At 40.7% G+C, this 27,852-nt stretch overlaps 1 protein-coding gene across 5 annotated transcripts in view; it reads right to left on the bottom strand.

Moving 5' to 3' along the window:
* Positions 1 to 27,852, bottom strand: part of nap1l1 (nucleosome assembly protein 1-like 1) — a 78,212-nt gene that overhangs the window by 40,369 nt on the left and 9,991 nt on the right. For 3 of the 5 annotated variants that reach the window (XM_043708794.1, XM_043708796.1, XM_043708797.1), the window contains exons 1-6: positions 24,106 to 24,220; positions 19,641 to 19,743; positions 15,634 to 15,775; positions 4,417 to 4,497; positions 2,340 to 2,468; positions 694 to 765 (exon numbers count right to left, since the gene is read on the bottom strand). In XM_043708794.1, coding sequence (XP_043564729.1) covers positions 694 to 765; positions 2,340 to 2,468; positions 4,417 to 4,497; positions 15,634 to 15,775; positions 19,641 to 19,743; positions 24,106 to 24,220 — 642 coding nt within the window. Of the gene's footprint in view, positions 1 to 693; positions 766 to 2,339; positions 2,469 to 4,416; positions 4,498 to 15,633; positions 15,776 to 19,640; positions 19,744 to 24,105; positions 24,221 to 27,852 lie in introns of those variants that run through there. The other 2 variants (XM_043708795.1, XM_043708798.1) reach the window with 2 other exon arrangements.

Raw genomic sequence — 27,852 nt, 5'->3', positions numbered from 1 at the left:
CACTCCAGCCTATCACCCTCACCTTGACCTCCCTCCACCTAGCGCAATTCCAACGCCCCTCCCCCAAGTCCCTCCTCCCTACCTTTTATCTTAGCCTGCTGGACACACTTCTTATTCCTGAAGAAGGGCTTATGCCCGAAAAGTCGATTCTCCTGTTCCTCAATACTCTTTGATCCACATTTTCAGTGCACAGTAATTAAAAGCAGCTCCAAGCATCACAGTTAAAGATTAATTCACTCTAAGCTCAAGATGTAACATCCACAGGCTAATAAATTTAGAGCAGAGATGCACAAATCCACTGAAACAAAAGGTGAAAACCAACTTTCAAACAGGGCAAATCCTAGACTGCCCACTTATACTACACCAAGCAGTGTATGATTATTAGGACACCAGTTATGGCTGATTTTGACTATCAATATACAATTTCAACCAGGATATTAAAGTAAAACAGGTTCTTACTCCACGTCGGTCGGTCAGTCAGTCGAGTAAATTTAACAATTCATTTCAAGGAGCAAATGACTCAGCAGATCAGACAACAGATTTATTTACTGAACATTCTTTAATCATAGAATACAAAATACCAACAAAAAGAACACTTTATAACAAACCAAAATCCTTTATTGCTAATGGAACATAAATCCATGCACAAAATATTGAAGATGCTATTACTATGTATTTTTAAGTAACTCTTACCATTGGCTGCTCTGGATCTGAAAATTTCACCTTCAAGTCTTTTAAATGCTTTAAGATAGGTTCATCGTGCTCCTGTAAGTAAAATGCTTTTAACGTGATTTATTGTGCATATAAACTTGGACAGATTGTGCAGTGCCAGCCCTCAAAAACTAAATTAACTATTTCAGCCCACAGGTTTTCACCCAATCCCAATAACAGCAATTACAGAAAATTCAAATATTGCTGAAAAAAATCCATAAAATATTGATAGTCACAAATCTTGAGCAGTGACTGAAAAAAAAGGGGGATTGCGCAGGCAGCTTAAGCAGAGGTCAGCAACCCAATAATCTGCTGCCCTCTGCTGGTACAGCATAGACAGTTAAAAATCACAGCACCTGGACCAACAGGTTTATTTTTTAAGTACTAGCTTTTGGAGCGCTGCTCCTTCATCAAATAGCTGTGGAGCAAAAGATCACAGTATCATGCATGCAACTGATATGATATATTGAACAAACCTAGATTGCTGTTAAGTCTTTCATGTTTTAGAATGAGTTACAGGGTGCATGGATATAGACAAATAAACCACCAACTGGCTCTGAGACTTTAGTGTCTTTTAACCCCAGGCTGAGTCACAATTTCAGAATAAAAACAGAAATCGCTGGAAATGCTGAGCAGGTCAGCCAGCATCTGGAGAGAAAAAAAAAATCAGAGTTAACATATTGGGTCCAGTGACCCTCGACCAAAAACATTAACTGATTTCTCTTCACTGATTCTGCCAGACCTCCTGAGCTTTTCCAGCAATTTGTTTCTGATTTACAGCATCCGCAGTTCTTTCGTTTTTACTCTGATTTCATTTTGATTTCATGGATTTAAGGTAAGATTAACCAAGGATAAAGCTGAAAGGTTAACCTTACGGGCTGAGGGTTGAGTCTGTCTGGGATAGCTTTAAGGACTCAAAATTGGATCACAAAAACATTGAGACCGTTCTTGTAAGAGACCACAGTTCATTTATTTACCTTCAATTAATTGTAATCTCAAATGAAAAATATCAAATCTCAAAGTTAATATACTGAAAAACATTTTCAGTGACTTCACTCATTTTATTTGGCTCAACTCTAATGATACTTTTTTTAACTGCTTCACTGACCCATATTTCAGAGTATAAGTTATATCCAGAGCAAACTTATTTTTTTTTAAAAAACAGTATTTGTTAACATTATACACCACAGATTGAAGTTTGGAAGAATGACCCCGATGGGAAGTTCATTGGAAATCGGGCACAACTCTTTATATTGTGACAAATTATGGCAGTGGTTCATGCCTGGGACAGCGAGCAAAAGAAAAACAAGGAAACAAAGCCATTTATTACAATTAATCTTTAACAGGTGGAAAAATATATTACAAATATGCAAATCTAAACAATAGATTGCCTTTTAAATCTAAATACACAGTTCCTGGAGTCATTTCTAATGTGGAGAAAAAAGTTTATGAAACTGAAGTTTCTAATTTTACCTGACTGACAAACCCAGGAGGTTAAAAGAAAACATGAATCAAGTTCCAGTACTCAAGAAAACAGCTAATTAACATGAACAAACTGTTTTTGAACCAATACCAGCAGAGAGACATGAAATAGATATTTCATTTTCTCTGGATTTACAAACACCTACCTGTATCATGTCACTGAGCAAATCAACATTCTTGAAGACTGTAAGCCAAAATTCTGGAATTCCCTTTGGTTCCTCTTTTTCTTCATCTTTTTTCTCTTCCTCCACTTTAACCTTTTCTTTCATTTCATCCTAGAAGGAAAAAAACCCAAATCAACCAAACAGCAGGAGCCTATCAAAACAAAAAATGTGCCCAACATCAACAGTGGGTATTTCAAATGCACATGGAAGACTACTCTGGTTCAATTTTAAGTAGCTGCTGACCTCAAAAGGAGTACTGTTCTGCATCATATACTCACAGGATTCGCAAACCACAGACAAGTTACATCAATTTTTTTTTTTCAAATGCAAGAGGAAAGTTTGCAGTAAAAGACAGAACCCCAAGGAGCTTTGATATACAGAGGGATCTTGGGATGAAAGCCCGTGGTTCCCTTAAAAATGACAACACAAGTGAATAAAGTGGTAAAAGCAGCATACAGCATGCTTGCCTTCATTGGTTGAGACACAGTATAAACATTGGCAAGTCATGCTGCAGCTGTATAAAACTTTAGTTAAGCCACATTGGGAGCTATGCGCACAGTTCTGCTCTTGACAATATAGGAAGGATGTGGAGACTTTGCAGAGGGCGCAAGAGGCTTACCAGGTAGTTGCCTGGATTGGAGCTCATTAGCTATTAGGAGAGAATGGACAAACATGGATTGTTTTTGTTGGAACAGAGACGGAGACTTAATATAAGTATATAAAATGAGAGTCATGAATAAGGTGGATAGTTGGAATCTTTTTCACAGGGTGGGAATGTCAAAAACAAGGGTGGGGGGTGGTATAGATTTAAATGTGAGCATGGAAATGTTTTAAGTGAAATATGAAGGCAAAGAATTTTAAAAAGTGGTAGACATCCACATCACGGTGCCAGGAGAGGTGGTAGAAGCAGATACATGAGCAAAGTTTAAGAGGTACTTCGACACGAACAGGAAGGGAATGGAGGGATATAGATCATGTGCATGCAGATAGGATTAGTTTAGAATAGCATCATGGTCAGCACGAACATGGCAGAATGAAGGGGCTGTTCCTGTCCTATTCTGTTTTTCCAAGTTACTCAACAACAGAAGATAGTAAAGATCCAAAAGCAATGTGACACCTCAGTCAAGTGGCATGCTGGAGATCAAGCTCAATTACTGCCAGAGATATTAAAGTTAAAACATCTTAAGTTGACTGCCTTTTGAGACCCAGGTTGATAAAGCAAGGACTAGGTTTCTTTACCTGTCAAGAATTACATTAAAAATATATAGATTAATTATAAAAAGGTCAACATACACAGCTAGTTAAAACTCTAACTCCCCTTATAAACTACAGCTGACAGCAACTAATGTGAAGTCAAAATGGCTCTCTTTAGTCTCGATTGTTTTTAAAAAGATGTACCTTCCATTTAAGAGATTGATGCATGCTCATACATGCACACCCAAAGTGTTCAACGTGGCAGCCTATCATAATTACTGCCTGACTCAAAACCCTCACCATTAACTGGTTACTTTTCCAGACCAGTCAGCTACTTGCCACTGGTCAGATCTCCCTTTATATACCCACCGTCTCCAGTCCACCTGCAGTCCTATCCTCAGGTTGAGGAAGCAGCTGTGTAAACTGCACTTACAATGTGCGTCAGGCAATTCATTTTTCAAAAAAAGTTGTCTTCTCATTTTGGTCCACAATCAAAGACCAAAAGTGAAAAGATACTGCCCTTTATAAGTGACTGTGCCAACAGCTGATAATCAGGACAGAGTTAACTTGACAGTGGAATGTGTTTTTGGCACCACACACAAGGCAAATAGTAAGGTGGAAGTGGAGTTGGGGAGAACAGTGTCACAAGTACAATACTGCAAATCCGAAACAGATGGAAAAAAGAAAATCAATGTACATCAAGAGACTGCATCCCTAAAATATGCCCCAAATGAAGTCTCCGATACAATAATCCACTTTTATTTTAGAAGTATAGAAATAAAAAGAGCCAGGTTCAATTCCAATACGGATTATTCCATCTTGTAAAAGCAGCAAGCTTTCAGCATCTAGAAGTTAGCATACTTACTGATAACTCTTCCTCATCATCTCCTTGCCACTTGCATTCTTCCTCTGTGGGCTCAAAGACAGCATTGATAATGTCACTCCGCTAAGGGAAAGACAAGACATGGTTACTTATTGGACGTTCCTTATTCCAAGTTAAGCACTAGAATAAAACACTCCACACTTATGATAAAGCAACTCATTTCCCAATCAGACCATAAGACATAGCAAAAATTGGGCCATTTGTCCCATCAAGTCTGCTCCACCATTCAATTATGCCAGATAGGCTTTTAGCACCATTTTCCTGCTTTCTCCCCATAACATTCTTCATCTCCTTGGCAATCAATAACATTTTAAATACACTCAATGACCTAGTCTCCACAGCTTTCTGTGGCAACGAATCCCACAGATTCACCACTCTGGCAAAAGTAGTTGCGCCTTATCTCCGTTCTAAAAGGATCTTGAAGGCTGTTGTTACGAAATTGGAGGACTGTATAGAACAAGATGGACAAACCAACTACATCACAAAGTTGGACTTACTGCATGGTTATTGGCAGGTACCTTTAATGGAGAAAGCAAACGTTTCTGCTTTTGCAACTCCAAATGGGCTATATCAATTCAAAGCGATGCCCTTTCAAAAGAAGAATGCACCGGCCACATTTCAAAGACTCACAAACAGAGTTGTGACTAAATTAAGAAATTGTGCTGTTTATTTTGACGATGTAGTGATCTTTAGCCATTCATGGGAAGATCACATGGTACAGTTGGCAGCACTCTGAACAATTACGAAAAACAAAACTGGCAATAAACTTCGAGAAAACAGAATTCAATGGCAGAGATGATGTTCTTGGGACATAACATTAGACATGTAAGGATGACCCCAAAGAACTTGAAAACTAAGGCCGCCGAGGAATTTCCGTCCTCAGGAGATGCTTCAATTTTTGGGACTGAGTGGATTCTACTGGAAGTTTGTGCCAACTTCAGCAACTTGGTGGCACTGCAGACAGATTTACTTACCACCATGAAATTTCAATGGACAGTACAATGCCAGGAGGCATGAGAATTTAAAAGCTCTATTAACCACCACACCAGTTTTAGATACACCAATTGATGCTAGCGATAAAGGAGTTGGGAGCTGTATTGATGCAGGAAGCTGAAGAGGAAATTGAACAGTCAATTGGCTAATTTTCAAAGAAACTCAATATACACCAGAGAAAATACTCCACCACTAAATGTTGAGAGTTTGGTACTAGCCTTACATTTTAACGTTTATGTGACGAATAATGTTTGAAATGGGCCACAATCCTCGAGGTTTTTGGAAACATTTAAAGACAAAAATGAGACTATTTCATTGGAGTCTTGTATTAGACTTTTAGTTTAGAAATTGTACATATTGCGGGTCGTAAAAATGTGAGTGCAGGTAAGTTATTGTAGATTTAAAAGCAAGTGATAGCTTTGAGAGAACTGTAATCGATTCCAATGTTATGTGCGCGCAGAATCAACAAGGTACAACTTAATGACACCTATATTTCATAAGGATATTAAGATTGAGAAAAAATTGCAAAAAGAAGCCATCATAAGCCATTATGATGGTTCATTCTTTCTTAAGGGGGAGATGTTAGGAAACTGAGAAAGAGTGAATGTTCACTTATATTCAGAAGACACTTTATCTTAAAAGAAGTTTGAAGTACAGCCACAGCTTACAGAATACAGAGCAGCTAAGAGAAGGGCTATTCCAAAATAGATATATGTAGTAAATGCTGTTAAATGGATACATGAGTTTTGGTTGCTGTTTTGACAATTCAAATTTAACCAATTAATTTAAATTATGCCCAAGATATTAAAACTCAATTGAGTTTGAATTTATTGTATAACATCAGATCAATAAGAGGGAACAATATTGGGGGTACTAAAAACGCAGGCATTTTGAAAACTGGTCAGAGCAACTCCTGTACAGTAAATGCCATCCGAAGAAATAAACATCTTGCTCTCAAAGAAATTTCAAAAGGTACTATCAAAAGGTACCATCAAAAGGTACCTTTTCCTGTAAAAGTAGGAAGACGACAACAGAATCAGAAGACCAGAAGGAAGTCAGGGGTAAGGGCTATATGGATGTTGATAAATTAATGTAGTGTTTATTAATGGTTATTGGAACAGCATATTAACAAACTTGCATTCAGCTAAGGGTTGGTGGTTTAGGGGTAAGCATTCAGTTCATTAATGGTTCGTGTTCCCTGTTAGGGTTAAATAGATAGTTACTTTTTATTTACACAGTGGAAATCGGGGATCTTTTTTCATTCACACATTTTGAACAGATTACAAGGCAAGCTTTTCTGGGTACTTGGTTTTAATTAGCAGAGAGGTTTGACCCCCGTGTCGCAAGTGCACCCTTGGATTCTCGCCTCTCCTTGCCAATGCCTCTTCTTTATAACATCCACATGTGAAAGGCAAAAAAATGGTTAAGACTAAAATTGGGCCCTTGAAGACAGAAACAGAGGAGTATAATACAGGGAACAAAGAAATGGCAGAAGAATTGAATTGGTACTTCAGATCTGTGTTCACTGGGGAAGACTAGCAATCTCCCTGAGGTAACAGTGGCTGAAGGACCTGAACTGAAGAGAATTTATATTTGCCAAGAATTGGTGTTGGAGAGACTGTTAGGTCTGAAGGTTGATAAGTCCCCGGGCCTGATGGCCTACATCCCAGGGTACTGAAGGAGGTGGCTCGAGAAATCGTGGATGCATTGGTGATTATTTTCCAGAGTTCGATAGATTCTGGATCAGTTCCTCCGGATTGGAGGGTGGCTAATTTGTACCACTTTTTAAGAAAGGTGGGAGAGAGAAAGCAGGAAATTATAGACCAGTTAGTCTGACCTTAGTGGTGGGAAAGATGCTGGAGTCTATTATAAAGGACGAAATTACGACATCTGGATAGTAGTAACAGGATAGGTCAGAGTCAGCATGGATTTATGAAGGGGAAACCAGGCTTGACTAATCTTCTGGAATTTTTTGAGGATGTAACTCTGAAGATGGAGGGAGATCCAGTAGATGTAGTGTACCTGGACTTTCAGAAAGTCTTTGATAAAGTCCCACGTAGGAGGTTAGCGAGCAAAATTAGGGTGCATGGTATTGGGGGCAAAATACTAACTTGGATTGAAAGTTGATTGGCTGACAGGAAACAGTAGTAATAAACGGCTCCATTTTGGAATGGCAGGCAGTGACCAGTGGGGTACTGCAGGGATCAGTGCTGGGACTGCAGCTTTTTACAATATATATTAATGATATAGAAGATGGTATTAGTAATAACATTAGCAAATTTGCTGATACTAAGCTGGGTGGCAGAGTGAAGTGTGAGGAGGATGTTAGGAGATTACAGGGTGACCTGGACAAGTTAGGTGAGTGGTCAGATGCATGGCAGATGCAGTTTAATGTGGATAAATGTATGGTTATCCACTTTGGTGGCAAGAACAGAAAGGCAGATTACTACCTCAATGGAATCAATTTAGGTAAAGGGACAGTAAGAGAGATCTTGGTGTTCTTGTACACCAGTCAATGAAGGTAAGCATGCAGGTACAGCAGGTAGTGAAGGCTAATAGCATGCTTCATAACAAGAGGGATCGAGTATAGAAGCAAAGAAGTGCTTCTGCAGCTGTAAAGGGCCCTGGTGGGACCACACCTGGAGTACTGTGCGCAGTTCTGGTCTCCAAATTTGAGGAAAGACATTCTGGCTATTGAGGAAGTGCAGTGTCGGTTCACGAGGTCAATTCCTGGAATGGCGGGACTACCTTACACTGAAAGACTGGAGTGACTGGGCTTGTATACCCTTGAGTTTAGAAGGCTGAGTGGGGATCTGATTGAGACATACAAGATTATTAAAGGATTGGACACTCTGGCAGCAGGAAACATGTTTCCGCTGATGGGTGAGTGCCAAACCAGAGGACATAGCTTAAAAATACGGGGTAGACCATTTAAGACAGAGGAGGAGAAACTTCTTCACCCAGAGAGTGGTGGCTGTGTGGAATGCTCTGCCCCAGAGGGCAGTGGAGGCCCAGGCTCTGGATTCATTTAAGAAAGAGTTGGATAAAGCTCTCAAGGATAGTGGAATCAAGGGTTATGGAGTTAAGGCAGGAACAGGATACTGATTAAGGATGATCAGCCGTGATCAGATTGAATGGTGGTGCAGGCTCAAAGGGCAGAATGGCCTACTCCTGCACCTATTGTCCACTCTGTCCAGGTCATTCAGCATTCTCCAAGTTGCAATTAGATTCCCCTCTCATCCTTCTAAACTCCATACAGTATGGTCCCAGAGTCCTCAAATGTTCTTTATACATTAAGCCTTTCATTCCTGGTATCATTCTCATGAGTCTCCTCTCAAACTGCCCTAGGGCCAACACATCCTTCGAGAGAGGGCCCAAAAATCACTCAATACTCTAAATGGGGTCTGATCAGAGCCTTCTAAAATCTCTGAAGTACATCCCTGCTTTTATATTCTAGTCCTCTCAAGATGAATGACAACATTTATTTACCTTCCTAACCACCAACTCAAGCTGCAAGTTTACATCGAGAAACTTGGACTAGGACTCCCAAGTCCCTTTGCATTTCAGTCTTCCAAATTTTCTCCCCATTTAGAGAACAATCCATGTTTCTATTCTTCCTGCCAAAATGCATGACCTCACATGTTCCCACATTGTATTTTATCTGCCACTATGCCTACTTTCCTGAATTGTCCAAATCTTTCTGCAGCCTCCCCACCTCTTCAACACTACCTGCCCTTCTCTTTGTATCACCTGCAAACTTAGCCAGCGTGCCCTCAGTTCCTTCATCCAAAATCATCAACATATCAAGTGAATCATTGTGGTCCCAAACAGAGTCTTGTGGCACATCACTTCTCACCAGCTTCCATCCTGAGAAGGAGCCTTTTATCCCCACTTTCTGCCAGACAGCCAAGCTTCCACCCAAGCTAGTACCTTGCTGCTGATATCATGCAGCCCTGATCTCATCCGTAGCATCCTGTGCAGCACTTTGTCAAAGGTCTTCTGGAAGTCCAGATAGATAATATGCATTACCACTCCTTTGTCTAAGTGCTCTTTACCTCCTCAAAGAATTCTAACAAATGGGTCAGACATTACCTCCCCTTGATGAAACCATACTGACTTTGCTCTATTTTACTATGTACTTTCAAGCATTCAGAAATCTTATCCTTCACAATGGACTCCAAAATCTTACCAATGACTGAGTTCAGACTAAATGGCCTATAATTTCCTGTCTTTTGCCTTGCTCCCTTCTTAAAAAGGGGAATGACATTAGTGATTTTCAAGTCCTCTGGGACCCTCCGTGACTAGTGATTCCTAAAGGATCACTACTGAAACCTCCACGTTATCTTCAGCTATCTCCTTCAGAACTCTGGCCCAGGTGATTTATCCACCTTCAAAATTCAATTTTTCTAGCAACTTCTCCTTGGTAATTACTCATGTCTTCCACCATGAAGATTGATGCCAAGTTCCTCAGCCAGTTCTTCGCTGAGGAACACTCCAATAATCCAGGTCTTTTTCAATAGAAAATTTCAGTTGCATCACACTAATCTTTTGCCTAAATCTTACACTCCACAATCACCTGGAGTTGGATGGGGTGGTGACAGGTGGGTTTAGGGGGTAGGGGCAGTGTTGGACAGGCTTCTAGGGGCGTACGGGTGGCAGTGCTGGGGGCAGAGTCTCACACGCTGCGTGCTGCTACAAGTCTCTCGAGCAGATTTTAAAATCTCCAAGCCCCAGAGTAAAGGCATTTAATTGATTAACCAAATAATTGATTATCCAAACGAAATAGTGCCCACCCATCTCATTCGGATGAAAGAGGTTCCCCTGTATCTGGATCGTTCTACTTGCCTCACTTGCAGTCACACCCTGCTGCCCCTGGTCTCTTACAGAATTTGTGTGACGGCCTCCTGAAACAAAGCATCCAGGTACATCTTCCCCCTCACAGATGTGCCAATGTTTTAAACCTCAGATTCCAGCTCATCAATCTGAGCCAAAGTTCCTTCAGCAAACAACACATGATGTGGTCACTGCTGTTCGCAATGGGACCAGCCAGCTTCTACATCATACAGCACATCACCTCCCAGCCATCTCTACTTAATTTATTAGTTAATCAGTTCATTTTGGAGTGTCTTTTTCCAAATCTTGGACAGATTTCCTACCAACCAATAAGGTCACAGCTCTTCAGTTAGCAAGGAGTGCATGAGCTCCTTATAGGATATTGCTCAACGCTATACCGATGTGGAAACAAAGTTTCCTCAAACTAGAATTCAAAAGTCTTAAAATGATCAAATAACATTTTTTAGATAAAACACTCAGACAAGCTGAATTAAAAGGTACAATTCTTGCTTTGGTGCATATAGAAATTCTATAAAGTCTAATTATCAGTTGGTACCATCCAACTACTTGTTTGCAACCTATCCATTCAAAGCGATACAAAACTGAAAGCTACTTTCTTTCTCCACTCATGTTTCAGTTGCAAATACCTAACTCGTGTACCAGCTGAGTTCTTGGTTACGCACACGTGAGCCCATAGGAAGAGGAAACAAAGTGAAAGCACGTGAAAACTCTCCAGGAGCCTTAACAAATGTGACAAAGGCTTGACAGATTCAGTTATGACAAGTGAAAACTGTTGTGACAAATGAAAAGACAGGTTTATAAAATCAAGAGGGGCATGGACTGGATAAATAGACAAGGTCTTTTCCCTGGGGTGGAGGGAGGGGGAGAGAAGAGGGGGAGTAGTCCAGAACTCGAGGGCCTAGGTTTTGGAATAGGGGGCAAATTTAAAAAGGGAGCCAAGGGGCAACTATTTCACAGAGGGTGGTGCATATAGTGAATGAGGAAGTGGAGACGATTGGTACAATTGCAACATTTAAAAAGGCATCTGGATGGGTGTATGAATAGGAAGGGTTTAGAGGGATATGGGCCAAGTGCTGGCAAATAGATTAATTTAGGATATCTGGTCAGCATAGACAGGCTGGGCCAAAGGGAGTGTTACCATGCTGTACATCTTTATGACTCTATACTATCTTTCCAAGTTACCTTGCCAACTGTCAATCAAGATAAGAGTCACGCTAAGTTATGCCCAATAAAACAGTACCTTTGAATTAGCTTCCATTCACCCATATTTGTAGTTTGTCAAAAACGACTGGATGCATATTGTAGAACTTCTCTTTCACAATTAATCAACCTTTACTTTCCAAGTGGCATTTTAAAAAGTATTTTCAGAATTTCAAATAAACTAGTCAAGTTGTAAAATCAACTCAGCTAAACTTAAGAATTTTGGGAGTTGCAGTAATAATTAAACTTACTACCTCTAAATGTGTTTGAGCTTTCTCACCAGTTTTAAAATTAACAAACCCAATAATGCAATATCAATGGCAGTCAAAACGAAACATACGTTGAATTTTGCTGTAAGATAAAAAGCTAAAGTCACTCACAATCACAGGACAATAGGGCTGGTCTCTCATTAGAGAGATGCAACCAGTGATGGGTTTAACCTGACGGTCACCACATTCCAGGAAAGGAGGTGGAGAAGGATCTTCATTGTGTCCTCAGCCAGTACAGGAATTTAATCTGTGCTGTTAATTTCACACTGCATCATAAACCAGTTGCATACCAGTGTCATAATGGATTCATTACAAATCCAATTTAGATGAGAAAACCCCCAAGAACTTATTTCATTGTACTTGATCATGTTATTAATTTAGGCACTGACAGAGACCAGTGTTGGGGTGGGCAGTCCCTCTGAAAATTGCCCATATAAAATAGATAAAATAAAAATTTGCAGTTTATCTTTCTAAAATTCATAGAATAACAGTATCACCGGCTAAGTCAATATTTATTGCCCACCCCTAATTATCCAGAGGGCAGTTAATAGACAACTACATTGCTATGGGTCTGGAGTCACATGTAGGCCACACCAGGTAAGGATAGCAGTTTCCTTTCCAAAAGATTACGTAAACCAGATGGGCTTTCCAACAATTAACAAGGATCAATTCATGGTCATGATCACATTCTTAATTCCAGATTTTATTGCATTCAAAAATTCCACCATTTGCCATGGCAGGATTTTAAATCGAATCCCCAGGATAATACCACGATATTGTCGCCTCCCTGAAATCAATGAGTAAACCACTAAATCCAGGGACAACTAATAGTTCCAATTGAGATCCATCTCCTGTTGCCTATTATTTTACAACCAAGCCACCTCTTCATATCAAGTAACAAAAGAGAAGTTGGTTAAATGGCAGCGATTCAGAGATTCAGACGTAGAACTAATGTAGACTTTGAAGAAAATAGTCTTTACTTAGAGAAGCAAGGTTCGAGCAGATATAGCTAGGTGGCTTTGTCAGAATGAGGTCATACCTAACAAAGTGGTATTTTGAGGTAGAGAGAGGAGGGTAGGGTTTATATGGATTTCAGAAGGTCCTTTTGACAAGGTCATGTGGGAAACTAATACAAGTTAAAAATACAAGGGACAAAAACACAAGTTGCTAGAAAAGCTCAGCAGGTCTAGCAGCATCTGAGAAATCAGAGTTAACGTTTCAGGTCTGGTGACCCTTCCTCTGAAGGGGTGGCACACCACAGGGGTCCCTTTGAACATAGGGCCTGGACTGCACTGTAATGTCCTTCGGCCCTCAATGTTGCGCCAACCTGTGAAACCAATCTGAAGCCCATCTAACCTACACTATTCCATTTTCATCCATATATTTATGGAATGACCATTGAAATGTCCTTAAAGTTAGCAAGTCTACTACTGATTAAAGAAACTACCTCCGACATCTGTCCTATATCTACCACCCCTCAACTCAAGGTTATGCCCCTTTGTGCTCACCATCACCAGGTGAAAGGGTTTCATTGCCCACCCTATCTAATCCTGATTTTCTTATGTCTCAATTAAGTCACCGGTCAACCGTCTCTCCATACCAGAAAACATCCTATTAAGTCTCCTCTCTACCCTTTCCAACGCTTCCACATCCTTCCTATAATGCAGTGACCAGAACTGCATACAATACTCCAAGTGTGGCCACACCAGATTTGGACAGCAGCAAAATGACCTCGATGCCAAAACTCAATCCCTCCACCAATAAAAGCTAACAGTGTATGCCATCTTAACAACCCTATCAACAAGGATGGCAATTTTCAGAGGTCTATTACATGGACAAAGATCCCTCTACTCATCTACACTACCAAGAATATTACCATTATGCCTGTCGCTCTTTCTGCATTAAACTCCATTTGCCACCTCTGACCCCAACTCTGCAGCTGATCTATGTCCCTCTAACCTGCAACATCCTTCGGCACTGTCCACTACTCCACCGACCTTAGTGTTATCAGCAAATTACTAACCCATACTTCTATGCCCTCATCCAGGTCATTTATGAAAAAAAGGTGACCAACAGCAGTGGCCCCAGAACAGATCCTTGCGGTACACCACTACTAACTGAACTGAAGGATAAACATTTCCCATCAACCACCACCGTGTCCACTTTCAGCTAGCCAATTTTGATCCAAACTGCTAAATTTCCTTCAATCCCATGCCTCTGCATTTTGTGCAATAGCATAGTGCGAGGAAGCTTATCAAACACTTTACTGAAATCCATATACACCACATCCAACTGCTTTACCCTCATCCACCTGAGAGGCACAACCTACCCTTCACAAAACTGTTAACTATTCCTAATCAACTTATTCCTTTTTACTCTCAACCTTTTCTAACACTTTACGCACAACCGAAGGTTCACTGGTCTACAATTTCCAGGGTTGTCTCTATTCCCCTTCTTGAACAAGGGAACATTTGGTGTCCTCCAGACTTCAGACATTATTCTTGTAGGCAACAACAATAAAAAGATCAATGCCAACAGCTCTACAATCTTCTCCCTAGCTTCCCAGAGAATCCTAGGATAAACCCCATTTGGCCCAGGCAACTTATTTTCACACTTTCCAGAATTGCTAAAACCTCTTCCTTAGTTTATGAATATATCAAACAATATGTAAAGATGAGAGAGCATGCAGAGTAAGGCAGCGAAAATCATGGGTGAATAATATTGGCCGGGTTGTCGAGAGTGAGGAGGAAGGTATTTAGGCTAGAGTATATTGACAGGTTGGTCAGACAGGCAGATCAATGGTACATGAAATGTAACCCTGATAATGCATTTTGGAAGCATCTAGACAAGGGAGTGTACAATAAATGGCAGGTCATCAGGAAGCTCAGATGAACTGAGGAATTTTGGGATGCGTGTCCACATACTTAAAAATGGTAGGGCAAGGTAATAGGATACTTAAGGCAGCATACGGGACATTTGCCTTTATCGGAATAGAATAAAAGAGCAGGGAGGGAATGTTGGAGCTGTGTAGGACTTTGGTTAGGTTTATCCACAGCTGCACTTGAGTGGGTGCAGACATGATTCATCAGGATATTGCCTGGGGTGAGTACTTCAGCTACAAAGAGAGGCTGGATAAAGTTTGGGCTGTTTTCTTTGGAGCATCAAATTGAGAGGGGACCTAATAGAGGCGCACAAGTTTATGAGATGCACGGATAGGGTGAAGAGAGAGCTGCTGTCACCCTTAGTTGATGGTTCAATAACAATGGGGCCTAATGTCAAAGTGAAAGGCAGGAGGATTTAATGGGACTTAAGGAAAAGCTTTTCACGCAGAGGATGGTTGGAATTGGAAATGTACTGGCAGGGAGGGTGGTTGAAGCAGGAAAACTCAATCTTAAAAAATAATGAGATGGATATTTGAAGTGCCATAACATTCAAGGCTATAGGCCTAGTATGTGAACAAGTATAAGTGGTGTAGCTTTGATAATTTGGACTCAATGGACTAAAGAACCTCTATTGTTATGATTAATTTTTTTCCCCTTAAAGCCACAGATTGAAGCATTTCTACAAAATATTACTGTTAATTAATAATGCAAAGGAAAATTTTCATGTTCTTTTCAATATCCTCTGACCCAGTGAGCAGTGCCACAGGATAAACAGTTGATATCAAATTTCACTTGTAGTTTACACAATTTTCAAGGGGTCAGCATGATACCCAATTATATTCGCAAACTAATTATTTAGGTTTTTCAGTAGTTTGTTTTTCAAGACCATATCAGATGCTATTACAGCAAATAACGAATGAGGGGGAAACTGGTGCCCTAATTCCCAGTTTCAATTGACCTGTGCAAAAACTCCCCTCAAGAAAACCAAAACGATGCCTTACCTTGTCAAAATGGGGTTGATAGAGAGCAGCATACTTTCGTTGCAATTCATGAACTTCTGCATAGAACTTAGCTTCTATATGTGCACATTTCACCTGGAGGTTCTTCAAAGCATTTACACGCTTCTTCACAACTTTAGGCAAGCTGAAAAACCAATAAAGTTCACAAGTCAACTTGCTTCCTAGTATTCATCCAAGATGGACTTAAATTTACCTCACCTTTGCCCCTCTGCAGTGATTTTTAAAAAACACAAGCCAATAGCTCAACTGAAATAGTCTTGCATTTCCAATCACCACAATCCAAGTTAATCATTCTTTACTACAGCCTTGTAACTAAAACCAGAACTTGGCAGTCGTATAAGGGGACGGAATGGCTGTCCTCCAGACAGTTCAGAAAGAAAAAGCAGGTAATGCAGGAGTCCATTTGGTCCCATTGACTAACCAGCATTCCATTTTGGAAGCTGATGAGGGTGCACTGGGGTGAAAAAGAGCAACAACGATAAGGAATTCTGTTGTCAGAGGAACAGACGGGCATTTCTGCGGACAAAGACCAACTCCAGGATGGTGTGTTACCTCAGTGTAATGCCAATGAGTAGCTGCAAGGCATCCTGAAAGAGGGGTGTAATGAGTTGCATGTCATGGTACCAATGGTATGGGCAAAGTGAGGAATGAGATCTTACAGCAAGAATTCAGGGAGTTAGGCAGTAGATTAAAAAGGACAATGATTGTCATTTTTGGATTACTCCCAGGGCACCGTGCTAGTGAGTTTAGAAATAGATTAGGATAGGATAGATGAACACTTAGCTCAGAAGTAGGTGTGACAGACAGGGTTTTAGATTCTGGAATGGTCTGCTCTTGAACCATGCTGGAACCAAAACCCTTGCAGGTAGATTTGCCAAGGCTGTTGAGGAGTTTAAACTCGTCTGGCAGGGGGAAAGAACACAGTATATTAATGAGACATGTTACAGCAAAGGAAGCAAGTGACTTTAGCTATGTCGAGTGTCAAAAGGGTACGGCAAGTCTAGATGGTCTTTAATGCCAGGAGCGCAATAGATTAACTCGGTCTTATGACATTATTGACATATGGAAGTATGATATTGTTCCCATCACAGAAAGATGGCTGAGGGAAGGACTGAAATGACCACTCATTCTAGGGTATAGGACCTTTTGGCAAGGGAGTAAAAAAGGTGGTGTAGGCACAAAAATTAAAGAGTCAATTATTGCAATAAGGAGAGAATATCTTGGAAGGATGCTCAAATGAGGCTTTGTGGGAAGAACTTAGGAATGTTAAGGTGACAGCTACTTTACTGAGATGGCGACATTGCCCCTACATTTACCTCGAAAGAGTCAAAGTTTGGAGAACTCTATGTCTAGAGTGTCACCCAAAGAGAGCAATTCAGGTACATCCCTAGAAAAATGCAGGAAGTGCAGATGAAAACTTAGAAAGCAATCAGAAGAGCAAAAAAGGGGCCATGACAAATAACTTACAAGCAGAATTAATGAGAATCCAAAGATATTTTATTAATGCATAAAGGAAAGAATAGGGCCCAACTTGTGTGTGAAGCTGGAGGATATTGGAAGGGTGTTGAATATTTCTCTTCAGTCTTCACTCTGGAAGAGAAGAACCTGGGTAACATAATTCAAGAAAAAAGGATTAAGGAACTTGCACAGTTCAACACAGAAGTTGGGGAGGCAGTAATGGAAGCTCTTGAGCTGAAAAAAAAAGGTTGTGGCCTGGATAATTACATCTCGATTGCTGTGCGAAACAAAAGCACGAAATTAGTGGCTTGACAAATTTTTAATTCCTTTCAAGCCACGGGGAAGTGCCAGAGGACAGCTAATGTGGTTGCACTTTTAAAAAAACGATAGAGACAAACCAGGAAATTGCAGACTGGTGAGTCTCACATCAGTGGTCGGGAAACTATTGGAGAAAATTCTGGAGTGAATTAATACCGGTTTAGAAAGGAATGAGTTAATTTAGGATAGTCAGCTTGACTTTGTTAGAAGGAGGAGAAAGTGAGGTCTGCAGACGCTGGAGATCAAAGCTGAAACTTTATTGCTGGAACAGCACAGCAGGTCAGGCAGCATCTAGGGAACAGAAGATTTGACGTTTCGGGCACATGCCCTTCCTCAGGAATGAGCAGAGAGTGTTCAGCAGGAGAAGATAAAACCTTGACCTCTTTCCACCTATCACATTTCCAACGCCCCTCCTCCAAGTCCCTCCTCCCTACCTTTTATCTTCTCCTGCTGAACACACTCTGCTCATTCCTGAGGAAGGGCATGTGCCCGAAACGTCGAATCTTCTGTTCCCTAGATGCTGCCTGACCTGCTGTGCTGTTCCAGCAATAAAGTTTCAGCTTTGTTAGAGGGAGGTCATGCCGTACAAATTTGCCACTTTTTTTGAAAACGTGATCAAGCATGGATTGTGTTTATATGGACTTTGACTAGGTACCACATGGTAGACTGATTGATAAGGTTCAAGCACGTGGAACAGAGGGAAATCGTGGCAAGACGGATCAGAAACTGACATAGTAATAAAGATAGAAGGATGTTTGAATAACTGGAGGCCAGTGTCCAGTGGTATATCACAACGATCAGAGTCACACAACCAAAACAGCCCAATTGGTCCATGCTGACTGGGTTTCCTAAACTGAACTAGCCCTGTTTGCCTGTATTTGGCTCATATCCCTCTAAACTTTCTTATCCATGTGCCTATTCAAATGTCTTTTAAATGTTCGAAGTGTACCTGCCTCTATCACTTCCTCTGGCAGTTCATTCCACATGCATCATATTGTGCGAAAATGTTGGCCCCTTTGAAATCTTTCCCCGCACACTTTAAACCTATGCCCTTTAGTTTTGGACTCCCTCAGCCAAGGTCACCTCCCTAGGGTATTCGTCTTATCCAAGTGAGGAGCTAAAATCTGAAGTTCAACAGTTGTCAGGAGCAACCATTTTATGCATGCTTTTACCAGCTACAAAATGGCTTCTCAATGCAAGTAACATAACAAAATGGCTTCTCATCCTGCTAAAAGCTGCATTCCTGAGCTAATCAAAGATTAAGCAAGACAATGGACCCTTCACAGTATGAAATTAACTAAGCTAGATAAGACATTAACCATCCTAGCTAACCCTGAAATGCAGGTGCGAAGAAATAACGTGTGGAAAACAACTTTGCTTCCAAAGAAATATCACTGGGTTAACATGCTGTCCATTGTGTCATTTTATTACACTTCATTGGATTTACTCTGCAATCAAGGCTGTACTATTTCTTAAGCATAAAAACTGCCTTTGTTCCAAGTGAATTGCACAGTTTCGCCAAAGGAACACAGAAGCTTTTAACCTATGTTGCTGGACTAACCTTTACCCAGCCATTACTAATTCAAGTGTGAAATCTTGCTGAAGTAGACCGTACTAACGTTTCTTTGACTGATCGCGGAACCAAGACACCCCTCCCGGGAGGAGTCTCTCAGTTCCACGATCGTTCAAATAAACTTTGTGTTCCTTGGAGAAACTGCATAATTCACTTGGAACAAAGGCAATTTTTATATGTTTAAGAAATGGTACAACCTTAATTGCAGAGTAATTAAGTCAGCAGAGCAAGTGAGTAGGATAGTTAAAGTGGTATATGTGACATTTGCTTTCAGTTACGGCATAGAGTATAAGAGCAAGGAGGTAATGTTGGAATTACACAGACCGTTGTGTGCACAGTTCTGGTCACCTCACTACAAGAATGCGATAGCACCAGAGGGGTTACAGAGGATATTGCCTGGAGTGGACAAATTAAGCTAGGAGGTATCACTGGAGAGGTTTGGATTGTTTTCTTTAGAGCAGAGAAGACTGAGGGGGAACATTCAAGATTGAGGGGTATGGACAGAGTGAACAGAGGGCAGCTGCTCCCCTTGGTTGAGGAGTTAATTAAGAGGAACCACACCCTTCGGGTAAGCAGGAGATTGAGGGGATTTGAAGGGAACAGAACCAAGGCAATAAGATGCATTGTTAATATTCCTTACCTTTCTATATAACCAGATGGGTTGCCTACAAGTCCATCAAGTCGCTCTTGTAACGCTGCCAAAATCCGTGGATTCTGCATCATTTGCACTGTAAGCTGTCGAGCTGTACACATTTTTTGGGGGTAGAGGAGACAGGAGAAGAGAAATGAACAGTCAATTTATCACAAACAGTTGGCAGATGGACCTTTTAATATTTAAAAAATGTTAGGCAAGATCCTAGTAGAGTCAGTGTCAGATGGACAAGGAAACAGACTCTTCCAGTCCAACTCGTCCATGCCGACCAGATATCCAACCCAATCTATTCCCACCTGCTAGCACCCAGCCCATATATCCCTCCAAACCCCTCATAAACCCATCCAGATGCCTTTTAAATGTTACAATTGTACTAGCCTCCACCACTTCCTCTGGCAGCTCATTCCATACACATACATCCCTCTACATGAAAACATTGCCCCCTTAGGTCTCTTTTACATCTTTCCCCTCTCACCCTAAACCTATGCCCTCTAGTTCTGAACTCCCCAACCCAGGGAAAAGATTTTGTCTATTTATCCTATGCCCCTCATGAGTTTATAGACCTCTATAAAAGGTCACCCCCTCAGCCTCCGACGCTCCAGGGAAAACAGACCCTGCTTATTCAATCTCTCCCTATAGCTCAAATCTTCCAACCTTGGCAACATCCTTGTAAAGCTTCTCTGAACCCTTTCAAGTTTCACAACATCCTTCCAAAAGGAAGGAGACCAGAATTGCATGCAATTTTCCAAGAGCGGCCTAACCAATGTCCTGTCCTGCCTCAACATGACCTCCCAACTCCTGTACTCTATACTGACCAATAACCAAACTCCTCCTTCACTATCCTATCTACCTATAAATCAAATTTAATGAAAACTACAAGTTTGATATAAATTGAGAAATACATCTGCCAGCATTTGTATGATGAATTGGTAAGGTGTGATTGTATGCTTGACCCCATAGATCTCTCAAAACAAAGCAGATTGGATCATAGATCACAGGAAAGAGGGCATTTGCGCATGCACAGGCTCTTCAAAAGAGCAATTAATTGTAATGCCTCTCTCTACAACCCTGCAAACCTTTCCTCTTGAACGTATTTAAATTCAATTGAGCACCTCAGAACTCATGCAAGCTTCTCCACTCAAAGAAATCCCCCGATGGAAATAGAATTTCTGTAAGGATTCTGAATTCATCTAGGATGAGCGATAAAAGCATACCAATTACAGAGTCTGATTGGATTAAGTAATCTGCACACTACTTAATAGAAAAATGATTAGGAAATTAAATGAAACAAAAATAAACATGGAGAACAAGGGAACAGGTAAAAGTCACTTCAAACAAAAAAGACTTTAGAAAATTTACAATTCCCTATCAAAAAACTTCTCTTCCACTACCTTGTGGAAGTAGGCAGGAACAATCTCCTTTGTACAAAAGCAAGCAGAATGGATCAAAAAGGGAGAGCAAGAAAGGAAGATAGTTATTAGGTCCGTATTATCGAAGTGCTATCAAGAAAATTGGGGGAAATATCAAATCCAAACACTGTCTGAATGTGTGAAGCAGTGACAACACATTAAACAGGATGAATAAATAGCAGAACAAAAACTGACAAGTTTGACGTAATAGCCAGAATGACAGCTTGGTTTTCAATGTGATCAAGGTTGGGAACTAATGTTCCAAAAGAAATCTTGCAAACTCTAATTTCTCCAGTACAATCTTCTTACTGATAACCTTTCAGTCATTAGATCAGACTTCCACAGCATGGAAAAAAGGCCTTTCAGCCCATTTGAGCCCACATTGTGCAAAAACAAGCACCCAACTATTGTAACCCATTTTCAAGCTCTTGACCTCTGGGCTTTTATGCCTTGGCATCACAAATACATATTTAATATGTCTTAAACATTATGTCAGTTTCTGCCTCTACCACCCTTACTGGCAGAGTGCTGCAGATTCATAGGAACAGTAGACCACTATTTCAGCCCCTCAAGAGGGTTCTGCCATTCAATGTGATCATGGCTGATCTGCGGCCAAACTCCACATACCTACTTTTGGCCCATATCCCTTAATACCTTAGCTCAAAAGAAAAATTAGATTTAAGACTTAACAGCTGACCTAGGATCAATTACTGTTTGTGGAAGAGCATTCCAAACCTTGGCCATCCTTTGGGTGTAGAAGTATTTCTGAACGCACCTTCTGAACAGTCTGGTCCTAAGTTTTAGACTATATGCCTTAGTTCTAGGATCTTCACCCAGTGGAAATAGCTTACCTTTATCTATCCTGTCTTTTCTTGTTAACATTTTGACTTTCTTAAAAATTGAGTCATAGAGAGACAGGCTCTTTGGCCCAAACTGACCAAAATGTCTATTTACCTTAACCCCATTTCCATGGACTTGGCCCATGTCCTTCTAAACCTTTCCTATCCATATCAGATCATCCTATAACTTTCCCATTTCTGGATAAAAAAAACTTTGCATAATCTCCTTAAATGAATGCCTGAATTCCAGGTATCATTCTTGTAAATTTATGTTGATACCTACTACCTCCAATGCCAATGTATACTTCCTGAGGAATGGTGCCCAGATCCGCTTAGTACTCCAAGAAGGGTGTAACTAGGACTTTATATCACTGCAATGTAACTTCTGCATTCTGTACTTCACTCGTCTAGATACAAGAGCCAGAATCCATTAGTCTGCTTAACTACTTGCTGCACTGGTTTGCGGCATTTTAAAGAGCAACACTCACAAACTCTGTGGAAGAATGTGGAACCAAAGGGTATAATCTCAGTCAGGTAGCTGCCAGTTCAGACAGACAAGGTGGAATTTCTCCTCAGGGAAGTAAATGTGGAATTCTTCATTAGAGTGTGTAGTGAGACTGGTTTGTTAAGTATATCGAAGGCAGAGATTGACAGACTTTTAAATCAGTAAGGGATTCTAGGATTATGGAAAGACACAGTGATGTTGAGGACCATCAGTTGTACAGAATGCCATGAGACCTCTTTTGGCATACTGTACAGTTATAGTACCAGCTATGGGAAAGATTTTATTTAAAAAAATTGGAGTGCAGAAAAGATTTATCAAGATGTTGCTAGCATTGAATGGTAAGGACAGCCTGGGACTTTTTCTTCTGGAGCATAGGATGTTGAGGGGTGACCTTACAAAGGGTTAAAAAGTCATGAGGAGTATAGATAAGGTCAACAGCAAAAGGTCTTTTCCCTAGGGTGGGAGTGTTCAAAACTAGGGTGCATACTTTTAAGATGAGAGGAGAAAGATTTGAGACACCCAAGGGACAAAATTTTCAGAAAAACCAGAACTGCAAATTGTTAAAAATAGAGATTACTAGAAAAGCTCAGCAAGTCTGACAGCATGTGTAAAGAGAAATCAGTTAACGTTTTAGGTCTGATTATCATGGTCACGAAGGATCACCAGATCCAAAACGTTAACTGATTTCTCTCCAGATGCTGCCAGATCTGCTGAGCTTTTCCAGCAATATCTATTTTTATTTTTTCACACAGATAATTGGTTTGTGTGGGGAATGAATGGCCAGAGGAAGTGGTAGATGCAAATACAGTTACAACATTCAAAAGACATTTGGATAGGTATACGGATAGGGAAAGTTTAAAGGGATATGGGCCAAATACAGGTTAATGGGTCTAGTTTAGTTTGGGAAACTGTCGGTATGGATGACTTGGACTCATTGAATGAGAGCGCAGACTCAGGAGTCCAAAGGGCCTACGTCTGCTCCTACAAGTTACAGTCCTGGTAGCTAGATATATTCCAGACTATAGGTGGCAGGTAGCAATGCAATCCAAGAATCAGTGCTTGGAGCACTGCACATTTTGCTTCAGTAGAAATCTCTAACTTGCCAACGATTCCAAACTTAGAGGCACAGATGGCAAGGATGATACAAATTTTTTGCAACAGACATGATTGCAAAATAGGTAGACAAGTGCAGTGTACACGAACAATGTCCTGGGTCATGCACGTGCAACCTTTGTGGGTGTCAATGAAATAGCATATTTGTTCTTATAATTAAAGCCCAATATAAATAAAAACAGATGAGTTATGCTGAATATAAAGCTTGTGTTAGACCACAACCAGAGTATAGAATGCAGTACTGGACACTATTCTTTCAAATAGCATTCAAGTATGAGGTGGAGAACTATGGCACTAATTCTAGGGGCGGAGTAGCTTAGTTACAAGTTTGGAGAAGTTGGTATGGTCTTTCCTAGAAAAAAGCATACCTGATAGAGGTGTACAAAATGACCAGAAGGAATGAGTGAAGAAAAAGAAACTGGATGGGTATTTTATAGAAATAAACTCTCATGGTTGCAGGGATCAAGTAGTGGATTGTTCCAAAGTCAGCCGGGGGACAAATGTTGTCTTTCCATGCCATTTCTCTTCAGATATGAAGAAATCTAAATTTCTGACACAGCTTTAGTGAATTCAAGCTATATGTTTACCTTTGTTATCTGTATCTTCAGAAGCTTCATCTTCCTCTATATCCTCCACGTCTTCCATATCTTCTTTCTGATCACAATCAACCTGCTCTTTGCTATAACAGAGAATGTCCAACATTGAAAAGCATACTTTTGTAATTTTGCCTATACAAGTAAGTTGTTCTCAAAGGCACACTTGTTTATACATTTAGGGTGTTTTCAGATTTATCGAAAAATTGATCAGGTGCAATTGGAAAAAATGTTTCCTTGTCCAGGTAGAATAAAACTCAGACAAGATTGCACAAACTGGCAACATGAGCACTTGTCAACAAGATTTACTTAACAAGGCAATCAAGAGTACTGTTTCCAACTACCATCAGCCTTCCAAGATGGAAAGGTGGCCCTCATTACATATAAACATACAAATGGTGACTCGAACCTCAAAATTGTAAAACAAGTGTGACCCCCTCCAATAAAACATTGTGGAAGCTATTGCAATTTTTATTGTTGCGAGTAGACCAACAACGTTTTTAAATGAGAAAGCCCTCTGCTATTAGAATAGCACTGCAAAAAGTAAACTAATTTTGTCAAAATATCTTAGCTTAAAATAAACTTTATGCTCAATTGCAAAGAGTACAACTTCACACAGCATTCATGGTTAGAAAATATCCCAAAAACAATGACTACAGACAACTTGAGACAGTGAACTCAGAATAGGTGCATTTATTTCACACAGAATCCATTGCAACTTTGTACATGAATTATCACCGACCGCTTTTAAAGGCTGGGTAGTCTGGTAGGGTTAAGAGGTCCTCATGACTCAAAGCATATCCACAAAGCACACAGTAGTATGGTGGATGGTTCTCCACTTGATTGGATGAGCGAAGGATACCTTCAACATCATCCAGGATGAAAACAAGATGCTGGACTGACTATCCACTACCTTAAACCAATCCACCTACCACCACAGTGGTTGCAGTGCATGACTGACAAATGCAGGTGAAATGGTGAAACAATAGTATCACTGGACTAGTAATGCAGATCCTCAGGCTAATGTTCTGATAGATGTTAGAGTGCATCTAACATAATAGCCAGAATGACAGCTTGGTTTTCAATGTGATTAAAGTTGGGAACTAATGCTTCAAAGGAAATCATGCAACCTCGAATTGTGAATATGATTTCAACAAAGAACAGAATTTTTAGATGTCTGTCAACTAACTAGCTTCTAAGTGTCATTATCTCACCTAGCCTACATGCAACTCCAGACCCAACAAGAGTTGGCCCATAATGCTCAGTTCCAGGGCAAATGGATCAGCTGGTCCATCCAGCACCACCCACAATCTATGAATGAATAGAAAAACTTCCTCAACCGACGGTGCAGATGCACGTTCTGTAGTCCCGAACAGGTTTAAAATGGCAAGAGGGGACAATTTTAAAACATCACCAATTACAGAATTATTAGTGTAGAGGGCAGTTTTTAGCGCATCATGCCTACACTGAGTCTACTGGCACTAGGTAATCTCGTGCTTTTTTTCTTTGTACACCATTTCTATTCAAATAACTACACATTCACTCACTTGAACCTGCCTCCACCACATTTCCAGACTGTGCATTCCATACCCTAACTACTCAGCAAGAAAAAAAAAGAAAATTCTCGCATCACCCTTGCTTCATTTTCGCATCACCTCAAAGCTAACGTTGCCCTGCCCTTGTATCATTTACAAGCAGAAACAGCCCCTATTTCATCCAGCCTGCTCATTTTTTTTTGTAAAAGAGTGAAAGACTAATAGGTTGCATCCTTGAATATTAAATAATAGTTGCTACAGAGATAATGGAATAATGGATGCATCAGCCGCAAATCTCCAAGAATCCTTAAGATTCTGGAGTAGTCCCAGGAGATTGGAAAATTGCAAATCCAACACATTCTTAAAGGGAAGGTGGCATAAAATAGGAACCTATCAGCATGCATCACAAAAACTGAAATTCACCAGGTTTGGCACCATCTGCAGAAAAGAAAATGTTGACTCTGGTACAAAAATAAGCAGAAATGGGTACTGCAGATGCTGGAAATCAGAGTCCAGATTGGAAAAGCACAAGTCAGGCAGCATCCGAGGAACAGGAAAATTGACGTTTCGGGCAATTCCTGGAATTCCTGAAGGGCTTTTGCCTGAAACGTCGATTTTCCTACTCCTCAGATGCTGCCTGACCTGCTGTACTTTTCCAGCACAACTCTAATCTAGATGCTGGTATGAAAATCTCAGTTCTGAAGGACTCATTAACTGTTGAGGTTGTACAGGACATTGGTGAGGTGTCTTCTGGAATACTGTGTCCAGTTCTGGTCACCCAGTTATAGGAAGATCATCAAGCTGGAGAGGGATCTGGAGAGATTTACCATGCTGTTGCCCTATATGGACAGTGAGTTATAAACAGGCTGGGACACTTTCAATGGAGAATAGGGGGTTAAGAGGTGACCTGATGAGAGGTATAGACAGGAGTTGATGGTAGTTGTCTTTTTGCTAAAATGACATTTCAATACCAACGGGCACTTTTCTTTAAAGGGAAGGAGGAAGATTTAAAAAAAAACAAGGCAACTTTTAAAAATATAGTTTTGAGTGTGGAATGAACTTTGAGGAAGCGGTGGATATGGGCACAATTACAACATTTAAAATGATACGGGTCAGGAGTAGGCAGGTGGGACTAGTTTAATTTGAGATTATGTTTGGCATTGACTGGTTGGACTGAAGGGTATGTTTCTGCACCATATGACTGACTATCTCCCCCTCACAAAGCTGCCAGATTGGAGTTTTCCAGGGTTTTGTTTATTTCAGATTTCTGAAATTAGTATCTTGCTTTTAGAGAGCTTGCACCTGTCATTAGGAAATTTTTATCCATTAAAAAAGTATTTTAGACACACAGACTTCATGAAAGAGAAATCACGCCTAACAAATTTACAAGTCTTTGAAAGCAGGGCTGTTAAAAGTGGAAGTCAATGGATCTGATATACTTGAATTTGCAAAAGGCTATGAATAAGAAACTATAGTATTTGGTGTGGTATACTGGTATGGAGAGAGGATTAGCCAACAGGTGACAGAATTGGGATAAGGAAGGGGAGCATTTTCAGGATGGCAACTGACAAAGTGTCCACAAAAGAGATACAGACAAGTTAAGAGTGAGCAAAAACTTGACCGAAGGAATATTAAGTAACAGAAATAAGTGATTACGCCACAGTTGAAGAGGGTTCAGTGCCCAGCTGGTTCAGTGCGCTACTGTGGGAGGTCAACGAATCTGGAGTGCCTGGCTCGTATAAGTGTGGAAAGTGTGTGCACATTCAGCTATTGACCGAGCATATTGCAGCAGTGATGAAAGAACTAGAGGACCTTAGGCTCATTCGAGAGAACGAGATCTTTCTGGACAAGACCTTCAGCGAGGTTATTACACCAATCATGCCAGAAGAGCGCAGACAATGAGGAAGGCAGAGAAGAGACAGGTGCAAGAGACTCCAGGAGAAGTACCTGTCAGGAACAAGTTGAAGCTTTTTGAAACAGTAGAGACTGATGACACTGCCAGTTCGCAAGGCGGCCAGGTCTGTCAATCAAAAGTTGGCGCAGAGGCAGAGCGGAAGAGTCGGACATCGCACAGAGCCGTGGTAATAGGGGACTCCATAGTGAGAGGAACTGACCGGGGTTTTTGTGGCAGCAGACAGGATCTAAGGATGGTGTGTTGCCTTCCTGGTGCCAGGGTGAAAGACATTGCGGACAGAGTGCAGGAAAT

The sequence above is a fragment of the Chiloscyllium plagiosum genome, chromosome 19 (assembly GCF_004010195.1).
Source record: "Chiloscyllium plagiosum isolate BGI_BamShark_2017 chromosome 19, ASM401019v2, whole genome shotgun sequence".
NCBI lineage: Eukaryota > Metazoa > Chordata > Chondrichthyes > Orectolobiformes > Hemiscylliidae > Chiloscyllium > Chiloscyllium plagiosum.
This window is presented reverse-complemented; position numbering and strand designations above follow the sequence as displayed.